The sequence below is a fragment of the Syngnathus floridae genome, chromosome 5 (genome assembly GCF_059516105.1).
Source record: "Syngnathus floridae isolate MCC-2025c chromosome 5, RoL_Sflo_1.0, whole genome shotgun sequence".
Lineage (NCBI taxonomy): Eukaryota > Metazoa > Chordata > Actinopteri > Syngnathiformes > Syngnathidae > Syngnathus > Syngnathus floridae.
Window position 1 is genome coordinate 8,298,512 of NC_142417.1, and position 23,693 is coordinate 8,322,204.

General features: G+C 41.1%; 2 protein-coding genes across 3 annotated transcripts; both read right to left on the minus strand.

The window, feature by feature from the left end:
- Positions 1-83: 83 nt before the first annotated feature.
- On the minus strand, positions 84-21,065 carry homer1b (homer scaffold protein 1b). 2 transcript variants are annotated; one of them, XM_088375130.1, is made up of 9 exons: positions 20,415-21,065; positions 13,983-14,139; positions 12,236-12,367; positions 11,130-11,222; positions 8,820-8,968; positions 3,688-3,844; positions 3,403-3,513; positions 3,250-3,330; positions 84-3,172 (listed from the first exon to the last, which is right to left on the minus strand). In XM_088375130.1, exons 1-9 carry the CDS (start codon positions 20,417-20,419, stop codon positions 2,981-2,983), a joined length of 1,077 nt encoding a protein of 358 aa, XP_088231256.1. In that variant the 5' UTR covers positions 20,420-21,065; the 3' UTR covers positions 84-2,980. The 2 variants fall into 2 exon arrangements, with proteins under 2 accessions (XP_088231256.1, XP_088231255.1); XM_088375129.1 differs by lacking the exon at positions 20,415-21,065 and having other exon boundaries at positions 13,983-14,503.
- Positions 21,066-21,313: 248 nt separating this feature from the next.
- On the minus strand, positions 21,314-23,071 carry LOC148397919 (arrestin domain-containing protein 3-like). The gene is made up of 5 exons (XM_088375132.1): positions 22,964-23,071; positions 22,751-22,845; positions 22,562-22,658; positions 22,144-22,400; positions 21,314-22,071 (listed from the first exon to the last, which is right to left on the minus strand). Exons 2-5 carry the CDS (start codon positions 22,823-22,825, stop codon positions 21,862-21,864), a joined length of 639 nt encoding a protein of 212 aa, XP_088231258.1. The 5' UTR covers positions 22,826-22,845; positions 22,964-23,071; the 3' UTR covers positions 21,314-21,861.
- Between the last annotated feature and the right edge of the window lie 622 nt (positions 23,072-23,693).

Below are 23,693 nucleotides of genomic sequence, written 5' to 3' on the forward strand. Positions count from 1 at the left end.
TTGAAAAACATCTCATTCCATGTTAATCCACAGAGTTGCATTAAATCCTGGAACAGGTCTGACCAGTCCACAAAACATCAGTATCCTGAGGTACGTCTTTAATATCATGAGTTCAAAATTACTTTAAATAGTCAAAAATATTGCCGGTCCTCTCATACCTCTAAATACAATAATATTACCTACATTAAATACCATACATTACAAAACAAGAAAACAAAAAGCTTTTTATATCCACCGCTGTACAAAGGCATTCGTCAGCAATCAAGCATGTTATAATTAAGGTGTTCCACCTCCAAAGTCTACATTTGAGTAACGTTTCGGTACATGGGCCTTATTCCAGTGTATTAACCTGTGCAACTTCTAGAGTATTACCGCGTGAAAGTCAAATCTAAATATATCGGGGTGGTTAAAAATTCTGGTTACACAGTGAAAACAAGGTGCTCAATTCATAATGTGACTTAGGACTGTTGAAGTCGCAGCATCTTGTGTGAGGTTTTTAAAATAAGCGAGAGACCTTGAAAGTCAAAGGCAAAGATTTCCCAAAGATAATAATAATCGACCCGGTACATATCGGAGTATTGCACTGTTATGCATTTTCAGAATCGATATAGACAAAAGTTTGCCGTCTTTTGCTTACAAAGTCCACTGTACTGTACAGTAACACTTTTCCATGGGTTAATACACAACAATAAGTCGTTGCACAGCGTCACTGCATTTGCTTTCCATCCATTTACATGAGTACAAAGTTGTCGTATATGGTTCTCTAATTAAAACATAATTATATCCAGTGTAAAAAAAAAAAAAAAAAAAACAGTTCTGTGTTCACCCATAGAAGGGAAAAGCTGTGGCCAGTTTTACTCAGGGTGCAAAGTCACACACAAGAAGTGAATAGAACACTCTAGAAGCCCTTCGTGATGCACCGCTTTGACCAGCAGGGCTGCCACACAGGTTAGCGGTCAAGAGCAGTTCACTTCCTGTTGGTCGGGTGAGGGAGGGGGGCGGGGGGGGGTCAGCTGCATTGATGCGTGTGCAGTCCACATGAAGAAAAAGTACCTGATAGAATGACAGAGAGGTGTTGTACAGAGCCTGCCTGGTATTGCTCAGTGTGAGTGCGCAGGTGTCGACCATCCGTGTCCCCCGAAACAGGCACAACACACACATTTTACTATGTACAAAGAATCGGTATGTCCGCTGGCGTGTGCTCGGAAGGCACACTTTGAAGCTGAAGGTCAGAAGCTCCACACTCACGCCACACTGAGTTTGGCAGGAAGACGGCTCAGTTGCCTGCGATGGTGGAAGGAGTCTGGATGTGAGTCACTCTCATGCCCCATCCGACCCGGTCACACGGCCTTCTGACGTTTTCCGTGTGGCATGATAACGCCCGTAGAAGGTGTCCACCTTCCATTAAGCAGTGGGGATTTTACATGAAGGGCAAATGGATAGCCAGATACAGCAGATGGGAAAAAGTCATGATAAGGGTGTCTTCAATTTAAAAAAAAATTCAACTGCAGGTAGCACTGCATATAGTACTGTCAATAAACTTTGATTTTAGTTTAAAATTGCCTATAGATGCCACAAGATGCTAAAAAAATCAATACATGGAACTCCTCAACTCACCTAAACATAGTTCATTGGCAACAAGATGCAGCAAAATGGTGCCAAAGCAACATTTTTAAAGAAAATACAAATGGATGAAAATCATGAGGAGAAATCCATATATGCAGAAAATCACTGCAAATAGGAATTTGGTCATGCCAATGAACTAAATCAACACTTAACTAAGATAAAATGTTAAGTAAAACATCGTGTGTATTGTACTGAAGATCTTTTACGATCTTATGGAGATAAAAATAGAAATTAATGGACCCTTCGGATGGATGGTCAAGGGCTTTGTCTTGTGGTCCATCTGCTGTAAAAGGTCAATGATTGCTTTTTTTCTAATTCATATAAAAAGTCCACTGCTATCAAGGAAGGTTTTGAAGTGTAACATATTGTAATGCGGTTTGGTGACAGCTCTGTGCGTCCAGACATTGGGAGCATCTGCAATGTTCCTTTGTGTTTTGGTGGAAAGTCGTCCATTAATTCTCCGAAACTGTGACACTTAGTTGCTTCTCTGTACAGTCGAGTCACTTTGAATCAGCGTAGCGTGAGGACAATGTTTGAAAAGATCTGGCAGCTTTGGCGACATTTTTTTCTTGACTGTCTTAAGAGCCATTATTTCCACATGACTTTCCACGTTTGTCAGGGAAGAGTGAAGTGGGGTTGGGGGTTAGGGGGGGTTCGGCGGGGGCGTTGCTACAAGCTGTGATGATGTAGTGTAGTTTTCGCAGTGAAACAACAGATGGCACTGAGGCACAGTTAAGTGGGAGTGTGCACGTGGGCGTCTGAGAGGGGCTTGGAGTCCCATCAACAAGCAGCCAATTTGGGTATAATAATAATAATATCAGTTGTTCTTTCCCTTTTCAATTGAAAATTATCCAATTAATGTTATGGAATTGTTAATAGCCAATTAACTGATTAGTTTGGTGTTTTTTTTGGTTTAAATTGAGATTAATTGGTCGTGTTTCTCGTTTGTTCTCTGGAGCAAGTGAGTCAATGTCTAATATCAGCTTGGTTATCAATTTTAATTTATAAAACACAAGTAAAATATAGCACAAGACACAAATTGAAAAATTGTCTATGTATTGGTTTTGGAATATTAGAATATTATTGTCACTGACAATATTTCTCACACCATCGCCATCTACTGGTTAGTATGAGAAATGTTAGTGACAAATTCCAGCTATCCAAAACAAATGCAATTGTGTCAAACTGAAAATGGAAAGAAGGAATGATACATAGATTCAATGAGGCAAAGATGAGTCTCGTTATCTGAGCTAAAAGGGGGAAGATCGCAATCAGATTTCTGAGGGCTCTCAACTTCATCATGGGGAAGGTGGTTGTATGGCTCTGTAATGAAGACGTGTGGCAGCTCCTTTTCTTAGCTGGCCTCCTCTATGAGTCGGGCCAGGGTGTCTCTGAGCTCGGTCAGCTCAAAGATCTTGCCGTCCAGCAGCTCCAGCAGCGTTCGCAGGCTCTTCCTGAAGTTCTCCTGTTCCTCCTGAGTCTCCTCCAGCCGCTGCTCGGCCCCCGCCAGCTGCTGCTCCAGCACCCGACTGCGGAGCTCCGTTTCCTTTTGAGGGAGAAGCAAAAGGTACATTTGGGACATGACGGTGCCATCTATAATTCAACAGAGGGACGAGGGCTGACCTCGAGTTTCTGGGAGAGAGTGTCTTTCTGCTCCATGAGGTCATTCATGTTTTCCAATTCTTCTTTTAGTTTTTCCATTTCCTAGAAAATGACAGCATAGAGTCAAATGGTGTATAAGAAGAGTGTCAAGAGGTGTTTTGGACACAAACTCGCCTCTTCTTTGTCCCTCAGGGTTGCCTCCAGTTCCTCGATGGTTTGGTTGAGTTCTGTCTTCTGAGATTTGATGGCCGGGCTTTGGTTGCTCTGGCATTCGAGCTCTGTCACCTAAAAGGAGTTGAATGACATTGATTATGATCACAACTAGCTTCTCTTCATCTGAATGCCAAAACTTTTCCCTCCAAGCCTTACATGATGAGTGTTTCATTTTGCACCAAATGTATTTTAGGTATCAAAAAGAACACGTCACCTCACGGTGCATGAAATGAAGCCCCCGCTTACTCGTTTGTGTAGTCTCTCGGCCTCCTCCTGGTAGGCAGCCAGTTGTTGTTTCCACTGTTTGACGTTGGCAGTAGACTCCAGCAGAGCCGCTGTTAGCTTGGCATTGTTCCCCTTTAGTGCCTCCAACTCGGCTTCCCAGTGTTTTGTCATTGCCGGGCTGCGGGACACAATCATACGCGGTGATCATATAGTGACTTGAAAACACCGGACAGTTACAATTGAACATGACACAGTCAAAGCTTGCACAGGGTGTAATCTATCGGCCTTGAATCAATCCACTTATCTGCCAATTTTCTTTCATTCCATTGTCCAGCTGTCGTTTGTTAATCCATCCGCCGGCTCGCCATACATCCATTTAGCAACCTACAGACCAATCTCGCCATCATCACTCATCATCCATACGCAGATCTACCGCTCCATTAGCCATCCATCCATCCATCCATCCATCCATCCATCCATCCATCCATCCATCCATCCATCCATCCATCCATCCATCCATCCATCCATCCATCCATCCATCCATCCATCCATCCATCCATCCATCCATCCATCCATCCATCCATCCATCCATCCATCCATCCATCCATCCATCCATCCATCCATCAATCATACATAGTACATCTTAACCTAAAGACCTTTATATCCATCCATTCTTCCGTTTATCATCTCGCCATCCATTATCCAGCCATCATCTGTTCATCCGTCCACCGTTCAATCAGTACGCCATAAACATTTAACGCACCTATCCATCCTACACATCTAGTATTGCAGTCGACATCAAGACCAGAAGCCATCTCCCTATCAAGTCTCACCAATCGACTGTAATCTGAGATTATAGCCCCAGACTGTCCGAGGCCTAATCTAATCCAGATCCACGAGAAGATGAGAAGTGTGACTGAGGGAGAAAGCGAATAAATTGTGAATGAGCGTTATGACAGAGAGAAAAAGATGTACATGCCGCAATGTTCAGAGTTGAGGTCTGATTTGAATAATAACACTTTACCTCCACATCACGTTTGATCTGTTGGTGGAGCTACAATCACTGCGGATGTTCAGATAATGCTCACTAGCTGCTTTTCAAAAACTAGTTGTTGGGTACCAACTTCAACAAAAGTCAGGTGTTTTTGAAAAGGCCGGTCCTTGACATGCCCAACAATATTCAGGTTATTTTCTGTTCTCCTCCCTTGTCATCACAAACACACATACATGGAGATACAGAATTCCACTTTTTCCAATAGCAGCCAGTCTGTTTGCACTCAGGGAGAAAAATCCCTGATCTAATTCACTCGACACTCCTACGGCGCCTTCATTTCTTACACAACAGCCGCCCCCTTCTTGGAGTGCAAATGTGTGTGTGTGCGTGAGTGTGTGTGTGTGTGTGTGACGCATAGGAGGGAGACGACACGCCATCCTACACATGTGAACTGACAGATACACACACACACACACACACACATACACACACACACGCTGTCACCAAAGCACGTCAATGTATAAACCCCACACGGGCGCTCAGAGAGCAGGAGAGCCGTCAAGAAGTGAAGACGTACACGGACGGGAAAGGCAAAAGCTAGCAAAGGAGCAATAAATGGAGAAAGATGGCGGTGATTGTCGTTCAATGAGTGACCGGAGGCTGAATTTGGGCTCGGGACAACGCGGACTGTGTGTGGGTCACACGGACGGTGAGTTAACTGATGTCTCGGAAATCTTAAACGACATTTTGCATTTGCTGAGTTGTTTTACTTGCATTGCTCGACAACTCAGTTGTAGTATTTTCAATTTGTTTGAAACAGAGTATTTGTTCAAAGTAGTTGATGAAGTGTACACAAAACTTTGAAAACTTTTGTGAACAGTTACTTCTGCACAATTTTTTGTTGTTGTGAATTTTGACTGTAATGATTTGTACCCACTTCTGCCATCTCATAACTCCTGAATAAACTATTTGTTGATGTGTCTTTGACTCTTCCCCAGTTTATAGAAATCCCCTCAAAGGATCAACGTGTGTGATTCCCTCGGTTTGTCTGCATCACACGTGCGCTGACGTTGCAGCATCGTCAGGTTACTTCTTCCCCCTCACTGAACACCTTCAAGAAGCAGTTGCCATGGCAGCAGCGGAGGAAGGCGCTCACGGCGCCGTGACGTTTGGCATACGCAACGCCCCCGTTCACTCAAGACCACCGCCGAAAAAAAAGGAAATAAAACTCCTCGCAGGCCAACACATCAAGCGATGTATAAAAGCTGTCTGTCATCCTCCGCTTGCTGCCTCTGCTTCTGGCACCCACACACAAGGGCCTACGCTTGCAAAATTATCTGGGCTCAGCACACTCAAGCACCCAGTGAGTGCCGGTTTACGCACCAAAGTTAAAAAAAGTACACCTACGAAATTTGTCTCTTTAGCTATCATTTCATTAACAGATAATATGTGATTAGCAATAGCAGCAGGCAACTACTATGTATATTATATTTAACACAAAGTAGTGAGTGAATTACAAATTGTGTTCTAATAAAATGGTCTTACAATATAATCGTGGCTGTGTTGGTTCACAATTATTTTATTGGAAAACAAAATCTAATTAATTTTTACTTGTTGATTGGGTATTATTGATGAGTTACCATTGTGTATTGAGTTTTTAATTTCAAGTTAAAACCCTAAATTATTTTGAAACCTGTTCTCATATGAATCCATCTGTCTAATTCCGCACCGCTTATACTCATTAGCTGATTTTTGGGCAAGAGGTGGAGACCACCCTGGACGGGTCAATAGCCAAATAGACAAACCACTCATAGTCACACCTACAGACAATATAGCACACTGAAAAAATGACGTGTTGAATTTACTCATTTGTAGTGAAAGCACAAAATAATATCATCTGGATACGTTTTTAAGTAGATGTATAAGTCTACTTGTAAAAAAAACATCAGGATCCAAATGATTTTGTGCAATTACTTGGCAAAATAAAATTCAACAATACATTTTTCAGTGCAGGGGTGACAAACTCACGGGTTCACATCGTGGTTATGGTTTCAATCGGGGCACCATTATGAGAACCAACGTACAGCAAATTTATGACTGCCTCATATTATCACATATACATAACAAATTGAAGCATTGCTAGTTTTAAAATGAGAAGCCAGGAAAAAAAATGTTCAATTATTTTTCTATTTATTTTTAAAAGGGGGTTTGGGAACATAATATCTGCAATATCTTGGTATTTCTCAACGCTACTAAAAGTGAAGACAGCTTGAAATTTTGTACTTAGCAAGAAACATGACGTCAACGCACATTATTTGCTTAGTTTACAGTTAATCTACTATCCGAAATTCAAAATTAATAATTCATTGCAAAGCTCAAAATTATGCCACAAATCACCAAAATCTTTAAAAAAATACTTATTTTCAAAGGGTATAATGAAATGACTTTTTTTTCCTTTAACATTTAACAACTTTTTAAAGTCTTCCTTCTCTCAAAATGAACCAATTCAACAAACAAACATTTCGACCAATACATTATTAATTCTAGTCCTAACTAGATAATAATTCTAAAATGGATCAAAAAGGATTTTTGTGTCCCCGGCCATTTACATTAAAGCATATCACACATTCAAGTGGTATTGGACCACGAATAATTTATTCAAAATGCTCCTGACACATTGGGGAAAAAGTGTGTGGGATTTACATGAAAAAAAAAAAAAGTATGAAAATTGATTGCACACAATAAAATCAAGTTTCACCATTGCACAAAATAAAATCATATTCATGTTGTTGAAACATGAGAGTAATGCATGCAAACAACATCCATACTTTTTTCAATGTAAATCCAACAGACTTTTTTTCAGGGCAGCACATAATAATGGCAAAACAAGAATGGAATACTGCAGCCATCCTCTTTGCATATACCTCTAAAATGAGAAAAGACAGAGGTTTGCTTGTTATGTCCAAGCTTGCAGTGGCAAGTTCCCGAGTGGAGCCTGTCTCCCACGCACACAGCATTAAGAGACACACACACAACGCACACACACACCTCGCTACAAGCTGCTCTCACTGCACACAGCTTCTCCTGAGCCATAAAGAATTCATGATGGAACATTGGGAATTCCAAAGCATTCATGCTTAAGATTTTAAACCCATTTGGAAACATATGATTAAATTCCCACCAAAGGCCTCCAACATGGACTTTCATTTGGAACTAATGAATGATAATACATTCCTTGATTGATGTCTTTAATTCAGACGATTGAGGAAAATTGAAATGATTGGTACAAGATTACAGAGACGTGACAGTAAATGATACATTCCTCGGAACATAGCAGCTCAATTTTGAAAAGAGAGAGAGAGCACGAGAGAGAGCAAGAGAGCGAGAGAGAGAGAGAGCAGAGCCTTTGTACACTCTTTTTTTCATTTCGTCTTTTTCCACCGCCCACTCCACACATTGTGTAAGTCTTATAGAACAAGTCATTGACACCTTTTTAGGCATAAATTGGAAAAACTGCCCATGAGCTGCACCTCCATCAAATATTTGGGATCTGATCTCACAACAGTGCATATGGATCACATAAGGAACATAATCCACTGCTAAGAAGAGCAATAATACAGTAGCATGCACTGTCAGATACACACATTATTAGATTGCAGTTACATGTAAAAAGAAAGCATAAAGTTGGCTAGCATACTCATTTGATCAACAAGCATATTTAAAATGGCCCCATAAACCATTCCTGAGAACCAATTGGTCCAATAGTACACAATCACTGCACCAAAATATCCCCATGTCCAAGTCATGGCATGCATATTTATAAGCTTTGAGCCTGATCTTTTTTTTTTTACTTTTTTTTTTGGCGTATTGTAAACAGCAGTAGTCAGCCATGTCATGACAGCCCTATCAGAAAGAGCAGACCCGACAAGTCTTAAACTGCTCCCTAGAGAGGAGAGACATGAGAAAGCAGTGATGAATAGTGGGAGAACACCTCACCATGCTGACATGGCAACAGCCACTAAAATAAAAAAAATATTGGCTCACACAAGCAAAAAAAAAAAAGAAGCAAAGTGCTAACTGTGTGCTTCAAAGTGACAAGACAGGAAGTAGGGCACCCGTGGCGGGTGCGACATGGCGGACGCCAGCGTGGGCGACGTACCTATGAGCGAAGGCCAGTGCGTTTTGTGACGGTTCTGGTCTGGAGTCTGAGTTGGGGGTCGTGTCACAGATTTCATCTGTGCCGTTGATATTTTCCATGGGTGGAGTCACTGGGGTCAAAGGTGACGAAAAATCCCCAGCTGGAGACTCCTTCGGGTGAAAGAAAAATTTGCAGCTTAGGTCATTTTTGTCATCACTCTGCAAATGTCAGAAGTACAAAAATGTGACTTTTTGATCAGCCCCAGTTTGATTACACTGTGTGAATCGCGGCAAAACCAAAAGGTAAGCAAAGCTGCTTTTGAAGCAACCCAAATATGTTCAGTCTAAAAAAAAATATGCCTCACTGTTCAACTCACTGTCGCAATATTTTTGAAAGTGCGCGCATACACAATTCATGGCAACATTTCATCAAGGCTTTGCGCAACAACAGAAAAATCTAGAACGACAAAGTCAATCTCCAGGGTCTTTTATTATAGCAAGCAGAGAAGCTCATAAATGAATCATCTTTCCCATATACATAAATAGTTCACTGGGGAAATGATGGAGGTGTGTTTGTATGCGCTTGCTCGGCCGCTTCCAACACTGATGAACTCTTTATGAGCACTCGCACGTGCTGATAGGTTGTTAAATAGCTCACTATAGCGCTGAGTAAATTGAACGAGTGCAGCTTATCTTTATGTCCCATACAAGCCGAGACAAATCATTTCAATGCTCCACATACATGAAACAAAGCTATTAGGACTTAGAGCCGGGTGCACAGAGCACAAACACAACGGCCCGGTTTGTATAAATTCCTAATGGACGAGAAGGAAGTCAGAGATAAGGGACAGATTATGTCTCTTGTTACACTTCCCGTTTCTCATTCAAAGTGGTCAAGTCCGATTGGGATTCGGCTTAATAGGAGAAGCATGTCGCGCTTTGCTTTAGTTTCCCCGTCCTCTTTTTTTAGAGGAACAATTCCTTCCATCCAGGGAGGCTTCGTTATGAAAATGCAAACTTTGAATAGAGGGAGATTTCCTCTCGTTTGTGATGGTGGCCCGACGATGCTAGCTTTCGTAACAAAACTCCGTAAAGGCCTGTTACCAACATTTAAACGACAGCACATATTTCTCCTTTAAAATACATTCATTTCCTCCCACAAACTTCTATTATGTAAGATTCCATAGAAAAGCCTCACATGCAGACTACTTGTCATCCAGAAGAGCTTTGTTTATTTCAGTTCATGAATATAAAGTTGCCCATTATACAGAGTTAAGAGGCAAACACTCCCACGGGACAAAAGGGTTAGGGAAGCACGGTAAAAGGGAGGCAACCATCTTGAGTAACATCAAAATGGATGCTAAACACTTCATTAGAAGGCAGAGGAGCCGCTCGGCCAGCCTTCCGTTTTTTCAGAATTGTGGGATTGTGAGCTGGAGCCTATCCCAGCTGACTTTGGGAACACCCAGGACTGGTCGCCAGTCATTCCCGGGGCGTATATAGAAACACATTTATGACTGTCAGTCTTCAATGAACTTAATTTGCGTGTGTGAGGAACAATTCCATTTAATACAGTAGAAATCAAATAATATATTCCTCATAGGACAATATTTAGGGCTCTGTTTTCATGAGCGGTGTAATTCTTGACGATGTCCGCAGGCAGGCGGATTTGCAGGAGGGGAGGACTGTGCCTCTGTGGTCACAGTTGACTTCATTCATTGCCAATCAAAGCGGCCTTCTTTCATTTGCTTTAAACCTCAGCAAAAATGGGAGAAGGAGAAACATTTTTGCATGCTAATACGCAACAGCATCTTACTACTGGTATGCTCTGGCCAAAATATTAGGTACGCCTAAACAATCTAAAAATGAGACCGAATACAATAGCTGGGTCCGATATTGTTCTTTTAGAGATATAATAATGCAAATGATCGTAGATGATTTGAATTCATCTTTATCATTGTGTACTGCATCATATAAAGTGCATCTTAGATATTTTGCCAACTTTGATGTACCTATAGTAAATTAGATAAACACCTGCTCTCACCCCTGCAAAATAACATCATGGTAAAACTATTGTTAAATTAATATTCTCATTTAAAAAACATAGATGTAGTTCTTCATAAAAAAAATTAAAAAATGATTTTGAATCACATAAATTAGTTATAGTTTAAATATAAATATGCACATAGTACGAATAAAAGAAAAAGCTTTCATATTTTTACATAGCAGGATAATAAACTTAGATGTTGTTATTGATCCATCTGTTTTCTCTAACACTTTTTTTATTTGAGTATAAAGGTTGGTGATGCTTTTTGGTTCTGACTTGACATACCTGAGATGGCGAGGTGGCCATTTCCATCTTCTCTTGGCTTTTCTCTTTAGCAAGCCGCGCTGCTTCTTTATACTCTGCAAACTTCTCTGCAAACTGCACACACATGCACACACAAACAAATATTAGTCACTGTGACGTGCAACATTACAATATTTCAAATGTTCCTTTAAATTCAAGTCTACAGTTGAGTAGAGGAGTGTCTGGTTGGAAACTTGAGTCACTCTCAAGTCTGCCATCTGTAGATAGGCAGCCGGTAACTCAATAGCATTCCACTTTGGTGCAATAGGATAGCTCTCGTCTCATCAAAGCAAATCCAATAGATGTCAGTGTGCGAAGTGAAGACATTGGATGTGCCATACCACAAGATGTAGGGAACATATAATGAATCTTTATGAGTATTTTTCTTGAAGAATTTTGGGAGGGTAATAAAAGTCAATTAGTGGGTAAAAGTCACATCCAAGAGTAGAAAAATGTTGAAGGCCATGATTAGTGTTTGAAGGCTGCTTACTAATAGCGGCCCCATGAACATAAAAGTAGTAATTTATTGCTAATATAAACTGCTTTATTCCCTATTTTATTGAGATCGCGGCGTATGTCTAGTGTAAGGGTTACTCACACGACACAATTATTGTATTTGAAAATAATAGACTTGTCAGATACATGGAGAATTATCAATTACTGCTTTACAGCGGAAGAAAGCCGAGCGTAAATACTATCCTGTACTAAATGTCTACCTTCCATTAAAATTGAGGGCCTGGCAGCTGACCAAATCACATCAGCGTGTATAAAATCATGCACTCACATTTACGAGTGAACCATTGGATATAAATAACTTAAAGGAAAAAGGTGAAGGGATTTATGGGTATTATTAAGAGCAGCTATTGAGGGAAGGGGGAGAGGCACAGCGTCGTACCTGATATTAATATCCAAGATAAAATGTGAAACAGGAAATACACGCTATATCAGCTTTGGTTATAAGCATCTTTATCTTTGCTTTGCTTGCCTGACACATTGGATGCGGCCATACTTTTGAGTTTGTTCTGGTTCTGCTGTGCCACAGCTTAATCATACTAGAGAGAGGGGGGGTGGGTGGGGGTCGGTGTTACCTTGGACAGATGATGTTCAGTGGAGAATCCCAGGCCGTAGACAGTGTTAGCGCGACTGTCCGCCCACTGGCCAAACTTCTGTGAGGTCTTTGTGAACGTCATGTTGGGACTGATGGTGCTGTTAATTATTGCCTGCGGCGCAGAGGAGACCCACTTAATACATTTTAAATGAACTTACTACAGTGTGTTTAATGTATCTGAGTGCATGTGCAGGTCAAATGGAGAAGCAGAGAAAGGGACTATGTTGAGTTCGGGTTAGTTGGGTTAACTAAAGTTTAGGAATCAAAATGTCAATGGAAATGCCTTTTTTTATTTTTATTATTCATTTATTTGTTATATTTTATTTCAATATATTTTATTTACAATTTATTTATTCAAAATGTATTTGGTAACCAAATTAAGCTTGCAATAGCTGCAATGCATTTGCTGGATTATATATCAGTCAAAAAAAAAAATCTCAAGGAATGTTTCTAATATTGTGGCAATAAAATGAAGCTTCGTGAGGACAAAATACTAGAAACACCTCTAGTATAAGCGCAATTCAATCGTTCAATATTATACCTGATAAGTGGACAGTGAAGCCCTCATCTTACCATCAACAAATCAATCAACTTTCCAGACCAACTAATCTTGAAACAAAATTGTTTTTTTCCCCATAAATTCTAGTTATAACAGACTCAAGCAATGGAAAGTGATTCCTCATAAATATCTCCAGACGTAGCAGAGCGCTCGAGACAGTGTTAAAAGGTCATGAATTATGTAGAGACTTTACTCAGCACACTTTGGTCAGTTAATGAGAATTGTTGGCAGCGACAAAAAAATCTTTTAAGTCTTCCATACTGTAATCCAACATCTCTAAAGCAGAGCTAATTAACAGCTAATCGATCAGTGGTGATGCTGTGGAACATTCTGATTAACTGACATCAATAAGAGTATGGCAAGGGTTATGTTCAGCATGCATGAGTGCTACATAATCAATTAATTTGCTCGTGTTAATGTGATGTGAGGTGCTGGAGGAAATGTTAAAGTTACATTATTATCATTACGGCATGTTCACCGTGGCTTTTCTTATTTGCCATCTCGACTCTTATTCACAACCCTTGACTTGATCATGAATGAATTATAACAATTATCTGAATACCTTGATGCATATTGCGCAATTGCGATTAAAGACAATGTCGAGGGAATTCAGAGACTTGTTTTTATGTATTTGAAGATAATTCCTGAAAACGGAAAAATACTGGGATCTACGTAGTACTGAATTGTGGAACTCTAGTCTCAGGTTTTTTTTTGTGGGGGGGAAACTACTTACAATCTTCAAATCCCACTTATCACAAGACCAATTAAAGATAATATAACATAGTAACATCCATTTTGAAGATTTTGAAGCCACATTCAACATAATTGGTGATTTTTTTAATCATTCAAATTTGGCAGGCTTTTGAAGAAAACTCTGTTGTCTGTCAGATTAAGGCTGTACATTATATCAGACAGACTTGCAGATACAGCACATGTGCAAATAGTATTTATATGCATAGTCTCAGCACACACACACAAGCACGCATTGAAACATGAGCTACAAGTCCTATGACAGCGTGCAATGCTTTCACAGTGCTGAGCATTTAAAGAGCAGAAGCACCTCTTGCAAAGTTGTGTGAAAGCAGGACACCTTGATAAAACCAAGCCAGTGAGCAGGAGTTGAAGAAAGTGCAAAATGCAAATGCTGCAGGAAAGGACTTAAGCTCACCTTGGTACCATCCAGGCTGATGATGCGGTAGACATTGCGAGTACTGTCGTAAAAGTAGGACACGGTGACGGCATGCTTGCTGGTGGGCAGCCAGTTCTTCTTGGTGTTGGGGTCAATTTGGAAGACGTGGGCCCGCGTGCTGTAAATGGGCTGCTCCCTGAAGGGGACAAAAAAAAAGTTATGAACTTCTTTGTGCCGCAGTACCAAAGTCTCTCCGAAGCCAACGCCGCCGCTGAAACTCCTGTTGTCCGCCGGAGAGCCGGATCTCCCGGGCAACTGAAAAACGAGCTCACCATCCCCCATCGTTACCAAAAAATAAAGTCCAAACCAAAGCGACTTTGAATGTGCATCGTCCAGTATGCGCAGGTGTATTCTTGACTATAAACGCGCGTATTAAATGGAGAGTAATTGTGTCATCATCATTGCCAGCCAACTGCAGTCATGCAGTCTTTGCCCTCTTTTGCAGTCAGTGGCGTCTCTCTATGCGCCGATATGGGAATGTCTGCAGCAACGAGCGAGGGTCACACAGGCGAGAAAAGAAAGCGTTTAGGGCTAAATATAGACAGTAGGCCACGCTTTGCTGCCAAAGACACACCCCGCTGGGCACCACTTTCCACATGGACTAACTTTCCTGCATGTGTGTATATAGCAACAGACCCTGTGGAACACTCTCAAAGGAACAAGTGCACCTGTCAAAGAATCCAAATAGTTTGGTTAATTTATCTGAAGGCTGAATTAATTTTTTTGTTATGGGAAGGCCACGGACAGCAAAATATATTTGGAAATATTTTGTGCAAAACTTTATAGGAAGTCTTTAGAGGTGGGTGGAGGTTGTCTGTGAGTAACAACCCCCGCTTGCTTTTAAAAGTTTAAGATGATGATTGGTTCAATGAATTGATTTCTACAATAATTCAGAGGGATTGATGCAGGCTGTTCTCATATTTATCAATGAAACACGATGACATTCACCACATGTCGGTGGAGCTCAGAATCTGGCTGCCTGCCTGCCTTGATCAAATCCACCAAAATTGTGTTACACCTGCGCCACAACTTAGACCTGCTTTTATCCGGTCTAAATTCTGTTTTCTTTCACGACGGACCACATTCTCTTTGTAAAATATTGTTGTTGGATTTATATCAGTGTAGCTTATACGCGTGATATAAAGCTTTATGATGGGTTCATCTGATTTGACTTAATTCCTTATTGACCTTTGTATGACACCCAAAGAAGAGTCTGGATTGACCCCTGCCAGTGGAGGACACTCAAGTCCTTGGATTCTCCATTCATGCATCTGTCTCCATTGCTTCATTGCTTTTTTTAACCATTGACATTGCCCTCATCCTTGATAACATTGAGTCGGCTTTTCGGGTACAATCTACATTCAGTACACACTCACACATGCACGCACACACCCAGTCAAAGCACAGGGTGCAGGGGGGAGACATTCTGAGCTGGCAGTGCTGGCAGAGCGGGAGATAGAGAAGTGCTTACACTGCACTGAGGGGGTGATGAGGGACATCAAAGGCTTGGTGTATAAATGAATATTAAAATTCATCAGCAGTACCCCTCCTGTGTGTGATTAGCCCAGACTGGATAAGACAGAACAACACAGAAACAGGGGGAAGTTAGTCGGGAGGAGCCTGATGGGGGAACGGGGAGCGCATAGGAAGTGCGAGAGTGAATTTGGGCTGATTACTGCTCCTCCACAAAGCTGCTTGTGGAGTGCAAATTATCATAATCATGGACAGCAGTGCAAGTGGCGGAACTGTGAGTCATTGCAACTGTGCACACATCACACAAGCACGGCCTGTCTGTGTGATCTGTGCAATAGCTGCTTGGCAACTGGCGTCCTATCGCATTGCATAATTCGACAAAGCTGCTGCGGCTAATTTGGCTTGTCGCTCACTTGGGCGCGCATCAAACACCACAACATTCCTGCGCTTTGATTCTCACGTGAATGCCCAAGCGTTTTGTTACAATATGTGACACCCACCGGTTGGCGGGAGAAAAAAAGGGCCGACCTACTTCTACATTCATATGATGTTTTTTTTTCCTTCATGTGTCCTTGAAACAGTTTTTCATTCATTTTAATCAGCAGTTAAATTACACCATAGTTATTTCCTGGACGTCTGTTGCAATCATAACTGACCCCGTTTGCTCTCATAATTTATTAAAAGGGATGTCAACCCCAAATTTTTCCTTAGAATAATATGTTGTTTGCTTTCATTAGTGTAAACACTTAATTCTGATTCATATTGCTTTTGTGGAATACAAATTCACCTGTTTTTAAGCATCTTAGGGGGCTGCCATCTTACCACTTTCTGATGACTGATTATGACATCACAATTGCTCATGGCTCAAGTAACAACCAATCACAGCTCAGATGATGGTCACCCAGTGAAATGAGTAAAAACAGGTGCATTTTGGTGTTAAATTCATATTCCACAAAAGCAGTATTATCCAGAATACTATGTTTAAGACTGTTCTAGTTGCCTAGAACATAGAGTAAAGAATTTTGGGGAGGTTGACCCCCCTTTAGAAAATACATGGGAAGAATCGTATATGATATGAAAATCGCAATACTGAGGAAAAAGAATCCCATTTGGAATATTTTTTTCCAAATGATTCACACCTCCAACAGATGAAGTACGTCTGTTGTCTGGTTGGGAGTCAGTCGCCTGTGAGGCATGACAGAAAGACACGCGCACACATGCACACACACTTCTTCAGTTGGAGCACGAGTGACAAGTGTTGTCTATACGATGCACCGCAGGGGCTTGTTGCACAGATGTGAACAACTTCACTGTGGAGCCAAGCTGCTTTCACTTGTGTCACTTCATCATGCAAAAAAGGCTGCATGCTATTTTCTACTTCGGTCTGTCCCCCTTTAACTATGCAACTGCCTGTTTTGTGCAGGAAAAACAAACATTGCATAATAGTTGTCCATCCCAGGAGAGCTCACTTTCCTTAGACACCTTGACCCCCACGCAGCACCCAAGAGGCTTTTCTTCTTGAGAATTTTTTTTAATTCCACAGAGAAGCGCTTGAAAGAGAGTTGAGCTCACATTAGGCAGAGTGCTTATTAATGAGTGCGCTTCAAGCTGCTCTATTTACTGAACGTGCCTTAGATGACCCCGTTTGTAACTTTCCCCTACAGTACACACTCCTGATAACATGGGGGGGGGGCAAGAATTGATAGTATTTTCCTATTGAAAGTTGATAGACATCTCTAATTGTTGTCCACATTCCCCAACGTGTCATAACAGCAAGCAGACAGAAGCTTGGTATTGAACCAAGGGTGACGAGGGACAGGTAAGAAAAATCACACTACACTTCAAAAAATTGGGAAAAGAGAAGAATGGCCCAGTTTAGTCATTCTTGTGGAAAGCAGGAAATACTATCAGTCAGTGATCACGTAGCCTTGTCACAGATCGGAATGGAGCAGGGCGACCAAATGCAGCTTGGACCAGGGTTTAGTGGGGGAAAAGGTAGTTGGAAGGAAGGATGAGGGGATGACCAACCAACAGAACCGGCAAACTAACATAGCTTCCTAACAAAACCAACAACAGGACTGACCGACAAAGACGTGCGCCAAAAAGACATCTACCGTGAAGACATCAACGGTCCAACAGGGAGTGACACGCAGACAGGACTTAAATAAGAGACTGGTAACAAGAGGCAGGTTACTGTGATTACATTGATTGAGGTAACACAGGAGGGGAGGGGCGACGCGAACAGAAACCATCGTAACATAGAACATAATAAAGCAACCGGGAACGAATCGTGACAACCCTATAGTGCCTCTTTAAGGTACATGATGGAGACTCCGCAGTGCCTTTTGCATGCTTTTACAATTAAAAAATAGAAATCGAAGAACTGGTGCTAATTCTTCTGGCTGTAGCTCCAAACTGGCAACAGCTCAGTGTTGTGACAGTGCCAGCAGTTGTTACAGCAGTGATCCCCAAAGTGTGGTACTTGTAGTACCACTAGTGGCAGGTAGGGCTCACTCTAGTGTTATGCAAAAAATCACTGCCCGAAACTCGTTGTAATTAACTTTTTGCTCCAACGTATTTTCATTTAATCTAACAGTCAGTCATGTACGGTAAGTACAATTTGTATTTGTTCAAATTGAAGTGAAGTATTCTTACAATAATATCAAATGTATTTTTTAGGAATAAAATATAAAACTCCTGTTTTTATTAGCATTCTCCCTAATGTATATTTTTGGTCACGTAAATTTGTATGAAATTGTTATTAAATGAACATTGCAGCAATAATAAAAGTAGAAGCAAAAGCAAAAAAAAAAAAAAAAAAATAGAACAAAGTGTTCTAATGGGAATAAAGTGCCTGGGGTTAAACAGTCAGGCTAATAATTTTGTTCAAATGTTGCCAATCTATTTAATGAATCAATTAATTTGATTTATTTAGGCATATTTATTTATTTATCTATTGCTAAAAATATAATAACTAAATTGTTTCACAAAAAGTTTGTTTTTCCTGTTGTTTTTTTTGTCCAAAATAAGTGATTTGGGTAAAACCAATTTATGTTTAACTGCTGTTTACTAAAAAACGAATGAGGTAGAAACAAACATTTCTTGTGTGATGGAATAAGAGAGTCTAATCTTTCATTTAATATTCTGTGAGCTAGAAAGATCAGTCAGAATGCTCAAAATTGGCTAACACTCAAGAGATTGTCTTTTTTTTTTTTAAAGGCTTGTATTAAATGAATCTGATTGTGAGTGATTGGTTGTCTCTTGATGCCCTGTGATTGGCTGAGGACTAGTCCAATTCTGCTAGTCTAATGAGGACAAGAACTGTTTAAAAAAAAATTGGATTGATGGTAGGAGTTTAGCTGATACAGTAGGGCAAACTTCAATTCTTACATGTTGCCATGACAACAAACATTTTTCTTTTCATTGGTTTACATGAAAGCATTGATGTTATCAGAACAACTAGAAAGTGTAATAGGCAGAGACTTGAACCAGGAGTTTGAAATGTAAAAGACGATTGTAATTAAGTGCCAGAACTACACTTTCAGACATCCTCGAAGAATCGGTGCAGGTGCATACCAACACATGAAGCCTTGCTGTGCTCTCGATCGCATTTGACATGTTCCATTGTGGATCAATTGACTCACTGTGTCGGTTGCATAAGAGTACCTTAGTCACCAGCGTGGCAGAACTCGGCAAGAGCTGCCGCTAGGTGGGAGACCGTTGGATGGATGGATGGATGGATGGATGATGTGCTGCTGCCCACACAGTGGGAGGTGTGAATGCGCCCCGGAGAAGCCTTCTGTGCATTATAACTAATGCAGGAGTTTTTGGCTGGAATTGCACCATGCCTCGCACCATATTATCAACCTCCTGGTGGGTCATTAATCCCACTAAACTGTGGGAGACATCTGTTAATGAAAGCAAGGCCTGGTGGGGGTTAGGGACCACTGGGCTCAAGATGGGCGGGTGGGAGGCATGAAAATGAGCGCTGTTGCACACCAAGCAGGTACATCGCGCTGGTGGGCGCATGTTGGAGGAGATATTTAAGGTCACAGCTGCTGCCATGGAGACAAGATGCCACTCTCAGTCACACAAATAGTGTTCAGCATTGTCAAGACTTCCATCGAAAGACCCGGAACAGGATGTACAGAGCGTGGCAAAATAGATGTCTGATGACATTGGAGGAAAGAAAATCACATATTTATGCCCATGTTCAAAACTTACATAACTGTCTATATTGTAGGCTGGGAGCACACAGTGTGATGGCGAGGTGGGATTGTTTCATTCGCCAAGGAGTTTTCACATTTGCTTGTGCAGCTTCCTATCTTCCATGAATCACTTACCAAGAAATATGGCATGAAATTAAATACAGTTTAAAAAAAAAAGGGGTGGCGAGGGGATATATTTGATCTTATTGAAGCTGAATGAAATGGTGTTCATCAAGATTGCTCATTTGACGGTAGTTAAAATTAACATTCGGGCCAGGTCAGAGGGTTCGGACATTTTAGTAATACACCTTTGAATACCTCTCAGATGGTTCATATCAAAATCAAGAACTGATATATTTATTTCAGCTTTGTACCTTGGACCTCAATACACTGGATAACTAATTTATATGGAATATAATTGGGGAAGGAACTTTCGGACTTCCGTTTTGCCTTACTTTGGGAACAAACTATTCCTTAGGAATCTCAAAGTTAGGGGATGAATGCAACTTTCCACGTTGGGCCTTAAGTCCGGCTTATTAACAGACCTAATTAAGAACAACGTTCATTTGAAGAGCATTTTATGATCAAGCACATCACTCGAATATGAATCATTAAAAAGGTGCATTTTAGTATTGTGTTTGTAACATAAAACGCTTTGCATCTTTGCTGTGTTTTGCATGTCCATAGAGGGTAGTGTGAGGCGAGCTGTGATAATAACCTAATCACTTACCCCATTGTTGAGGCTGAAACGCAAGGCGACACCTCTGGTAACAAGAAGCAATCTCGCTCGGATAAGACGCTGCGTCTGTATGATGGTGTTGTGTCCACACTGCAGCCTCGATCACCGTCGGTTGCGTCTGCAGGAATGTGATGACAAGTGCTCCATCCCCCGCGGCTGGCTGTCACTGCGCGGACCCACGCAGAAACGTTGCCGTGCGCATGGCTCCAAATCCGAGGCTCGTCCTCCCTCCCGGCGCCGGAGCTGGAGATCCGACGAGGTGCCGCGAGGCGTCAATGACCGATTCCAAGCTGGAGGAGGAAGAGGACGAGGAGGAGGCAGAGGAGGATGGAGAAGCCCCGCTTCGTGGAATGGGAAAGACAAACCAGAGGCGGTTGATAACACACAGCAGCAGCAACAGCAGCAGCGGCAGCAGCAGCACAGTGTCCACCCGCCTCCCTCTCCCTTATTACCATTGGCTCACAGGCTACACCCCCACATTTCTATGAGTGCATCATTTCTGCGCTGCTCTTGTGCGCCTGACTGCAGTCGATGTATATTGTTTATAATAACAATGTATCAATCAAAAACGATACGTATGTAAATGTATCATATAGGTTTGATTAGGTTTCCACATCTGGTTGCGGGTGATGATGCACCGTCCGCCTTCCACCCACGGAGCAGCGTGTCACTATCGAACTTCCAACGTCACCGCACCGTCCTCCGCAGTGACGTCACCGGCTTCTCAAGAGACTCGTTTCTTTTTGAGGCATTGTTGACCAAGTTTCTTGGGAAGTAAAGCTGCATCAAACACACAACGTAGATCAATACTTTACTTGTTTATTTTACTGACTACTAACTTTCTGATTAGGATTTCCGTGATTGGTCATAAGAAATGTATTGCTCAGGGATCATGGCTTGATAATGCATTTATTCTTCATGAATATTCACATTTTCTTTTTGCTTTTCATGCAAAATAGTCATTCATTTTTATTTCTGATAGTTCTTTTTCAGTCATTTTTTTCATTTGTCATTAGTGCTTTGTGGTGGTGCAAATCTATAAATAAGATTTTTTTTTAGAATGATTAATTTTTACACTACAGTACATAATCTCAACGATAATAGGGTTCATAGAAACACAATTAAGGCAAATCTTGATTGCAAGTCATTCTATAGTATTTGTCTAATCTTACAAGATAGCAAGAACATTTCAATTTCAGTATATACTATAGTACATGAATTCCATCGAAAACATAACAGAGCAAGAGCGTCAAACAATTACAAAAACTTGGGTTTACATACTACATGCTTGGATTAGATTTTCATCCATTAGGACTACTATATGAATTCCATCCTAAAGATAAGCGAGCATAATTAGCTAGCAGTTAGCTGTGCAGTTAGGAATTTCAAAATGCAGGAATTATTATAATAATTATAATAACAAGAATTAAATCTATATTTAAAAATCTATTAGCATGTCCATAGAGTTGGCTTTTCGTGGTCTTTCTCTAGGCCTCTGCATTTGCTGGTTTGAGTTTGGATGAACATCTCCCGGAGTTAAAGCATTGAGTGACTGTTGATGTCGTTTGGCGGAATGTAGACTGCTGAGGAGCACAACTATTGGCAGTCTGAGGTAAGCGGAGTTTGAGCCAGTCATATCCACACAGACCTGTAGAACATTTTTCACAATTTACTACAATGACATTGACAAACGTGTATTGACTGGTCTGGTCTGGTTTACCTTCAGCTCGTAGTGAAGTTCAATGGGTGAACCCATGGAGATGGTGGGAGGGCTCCCTCTCGGGATGGTGATCACATCGAGCATCGTCTTTCTGCTGTAGGCGCGAACACGCTTGGCATCTTTCTCAGCGATAGGACACACAGCAGTTATCCTTTTACCCGGGGAAACACGACTTTGCTTCCGTTGCAATATGTACTTGAGCATCAATGAGCAAGTCGACCGGTTGATGGCTTCAACAATGACTTGGATGCCTTCGCCTGCAGGATGAGAAAATGATTAGCTTAAAGAGTTGAGAATGGGGCGTGGTGTCATTGAAGAACGAAAATATGCTGTGGCGAGCGTTGAGGGCTTTGAGACACAGACACCACAGTGTACAAGTTCACACTGTCTACATGCGTGTATAAATACTGCACATCACCTGGTTTGAAGGCCTTCTTTTCGGTGTAAATAACAATTGTTACTGTTCCAGAGCCAAGGTGTTTGACAAATGTCTTCATCCAAGCATGCCGAGGTTCCTGAAACAAACAAATTCTTCTTTGAAACCACTTTTCTCCTACATGGACACTTTTGTGATTGTCATTTGTATAAAATTAAAACAAAAAATCACCATAACTGGAGCCACATCTATGTCACCGTCTGGATGGAATGACAATCCATTTTCAACAATTCCTTCCATATTCATTGGGTGTTTAATGTTCAAACCTATAAAAAAATAAATAAATCTCCTTATTAGTCATGCGTGTAAGTGTGCCCTAAAAAATCACAAGTAGGAACAATGTTAGAAGACTTTCAAATCTTAGAATAGATGGAAATGTATTACCTTTTTGGCAAAATATCTTCGTTGGTCATCTCAAAGGTCTCCTTACTATTTTCTCTCCAAAATGCACCGTTGAGTGCGTTTGCACTTGTGAGGCAAAAGCACAACGGGCTCGACAAGAAAGTGTGACAAGTAGACGTCAAACCAACAGTGAACGATTCGTTCAAAAGGAACGAATCTTTTCAGTGCACGATAGTTTTTTCCGTTCATGTAACTTCAACCAGTAAGTGTCGGTAATGCCCATTGAATCTGGTGCCACCTCGCCGTAAAACAAAACGAAGAAGAAAATGACGTAACTTCCCGTTCACGAACGAGTCATGAATTGCAATTCCCGTTCACCAACGAACAAATCTGTGAGTGAACGAATCACTCACTGCATTTCCAGTTCACCGCGATAACGGATCAGTGAGGGAACGAATCCTGGCTTTCCCGTTCGCGAACGAGTAAATGAGTGAACTGCCTTCCGGTGCATCAACGGATCAATCAGTGAATATGTTGCGTCTCCTGGCGTGAATTATGTAAGCCAGAATGTAGATTTACGATTTACTTATAGTAGGTTTTAAATAACGTGTATGCATATATATGCCTAAATATTGTTGTCCAATATATCGACTGCAGTTTCACATTAGATTGCTGGTTTGAGATGCACTTTTATTATTATTATTATTATTATTATTATTAACATTTATGTTATAACTTGTCTGGTGTTTTATTCCTTGTTTTTATATTCGCC

Bases quoted from the DNA above. Each gene is read 5' to 3' on its own strand.
- homer1b (XM_088375129.1), bottom strand. From the start codon at position 14,285: ATGGGGGATGGTGAGCTCGTTTTTCAGTTGCCCGGGAGATCCGGCTCT. The intron at 3,845-8,819 runs GTACGTCGCCCA...TGTGTCCCGCAG, and splicing joins GCACTGGCCTTCGCTCATAG to CCCGGCAATGACAAAACACT. The intron at 3,173-3,249 runs GTCAGCCCTCGT...CTCCCTCAAAAG, and splicing joins CTCTCTCCCAGAAACTCGAG to GAAACGGAGCTCCGCAGTCG.
- LOC148397919 (XM_088375132.1), bottom strand. From the start codon at position 22,825: ATGAATATGGAAGGAATTGTTGAAAATGGATTGTCATTCCATCCAGAC. The intron at 22,659-22,750 runs GTGATTTTTTGT...TGTTTGTTTCAG, and splicing joins TAGATGTGGCTCCAGTTATG to GAACCTCGGCATGCTTGGAT. The intron at 22,401-22,561 runs GTGATGTGCAGT...CTCATCCTGCAG, and splicing joins AAAGAAGGCCTTCAAACCAG to GCGAAGGCATCCAAGTCATT.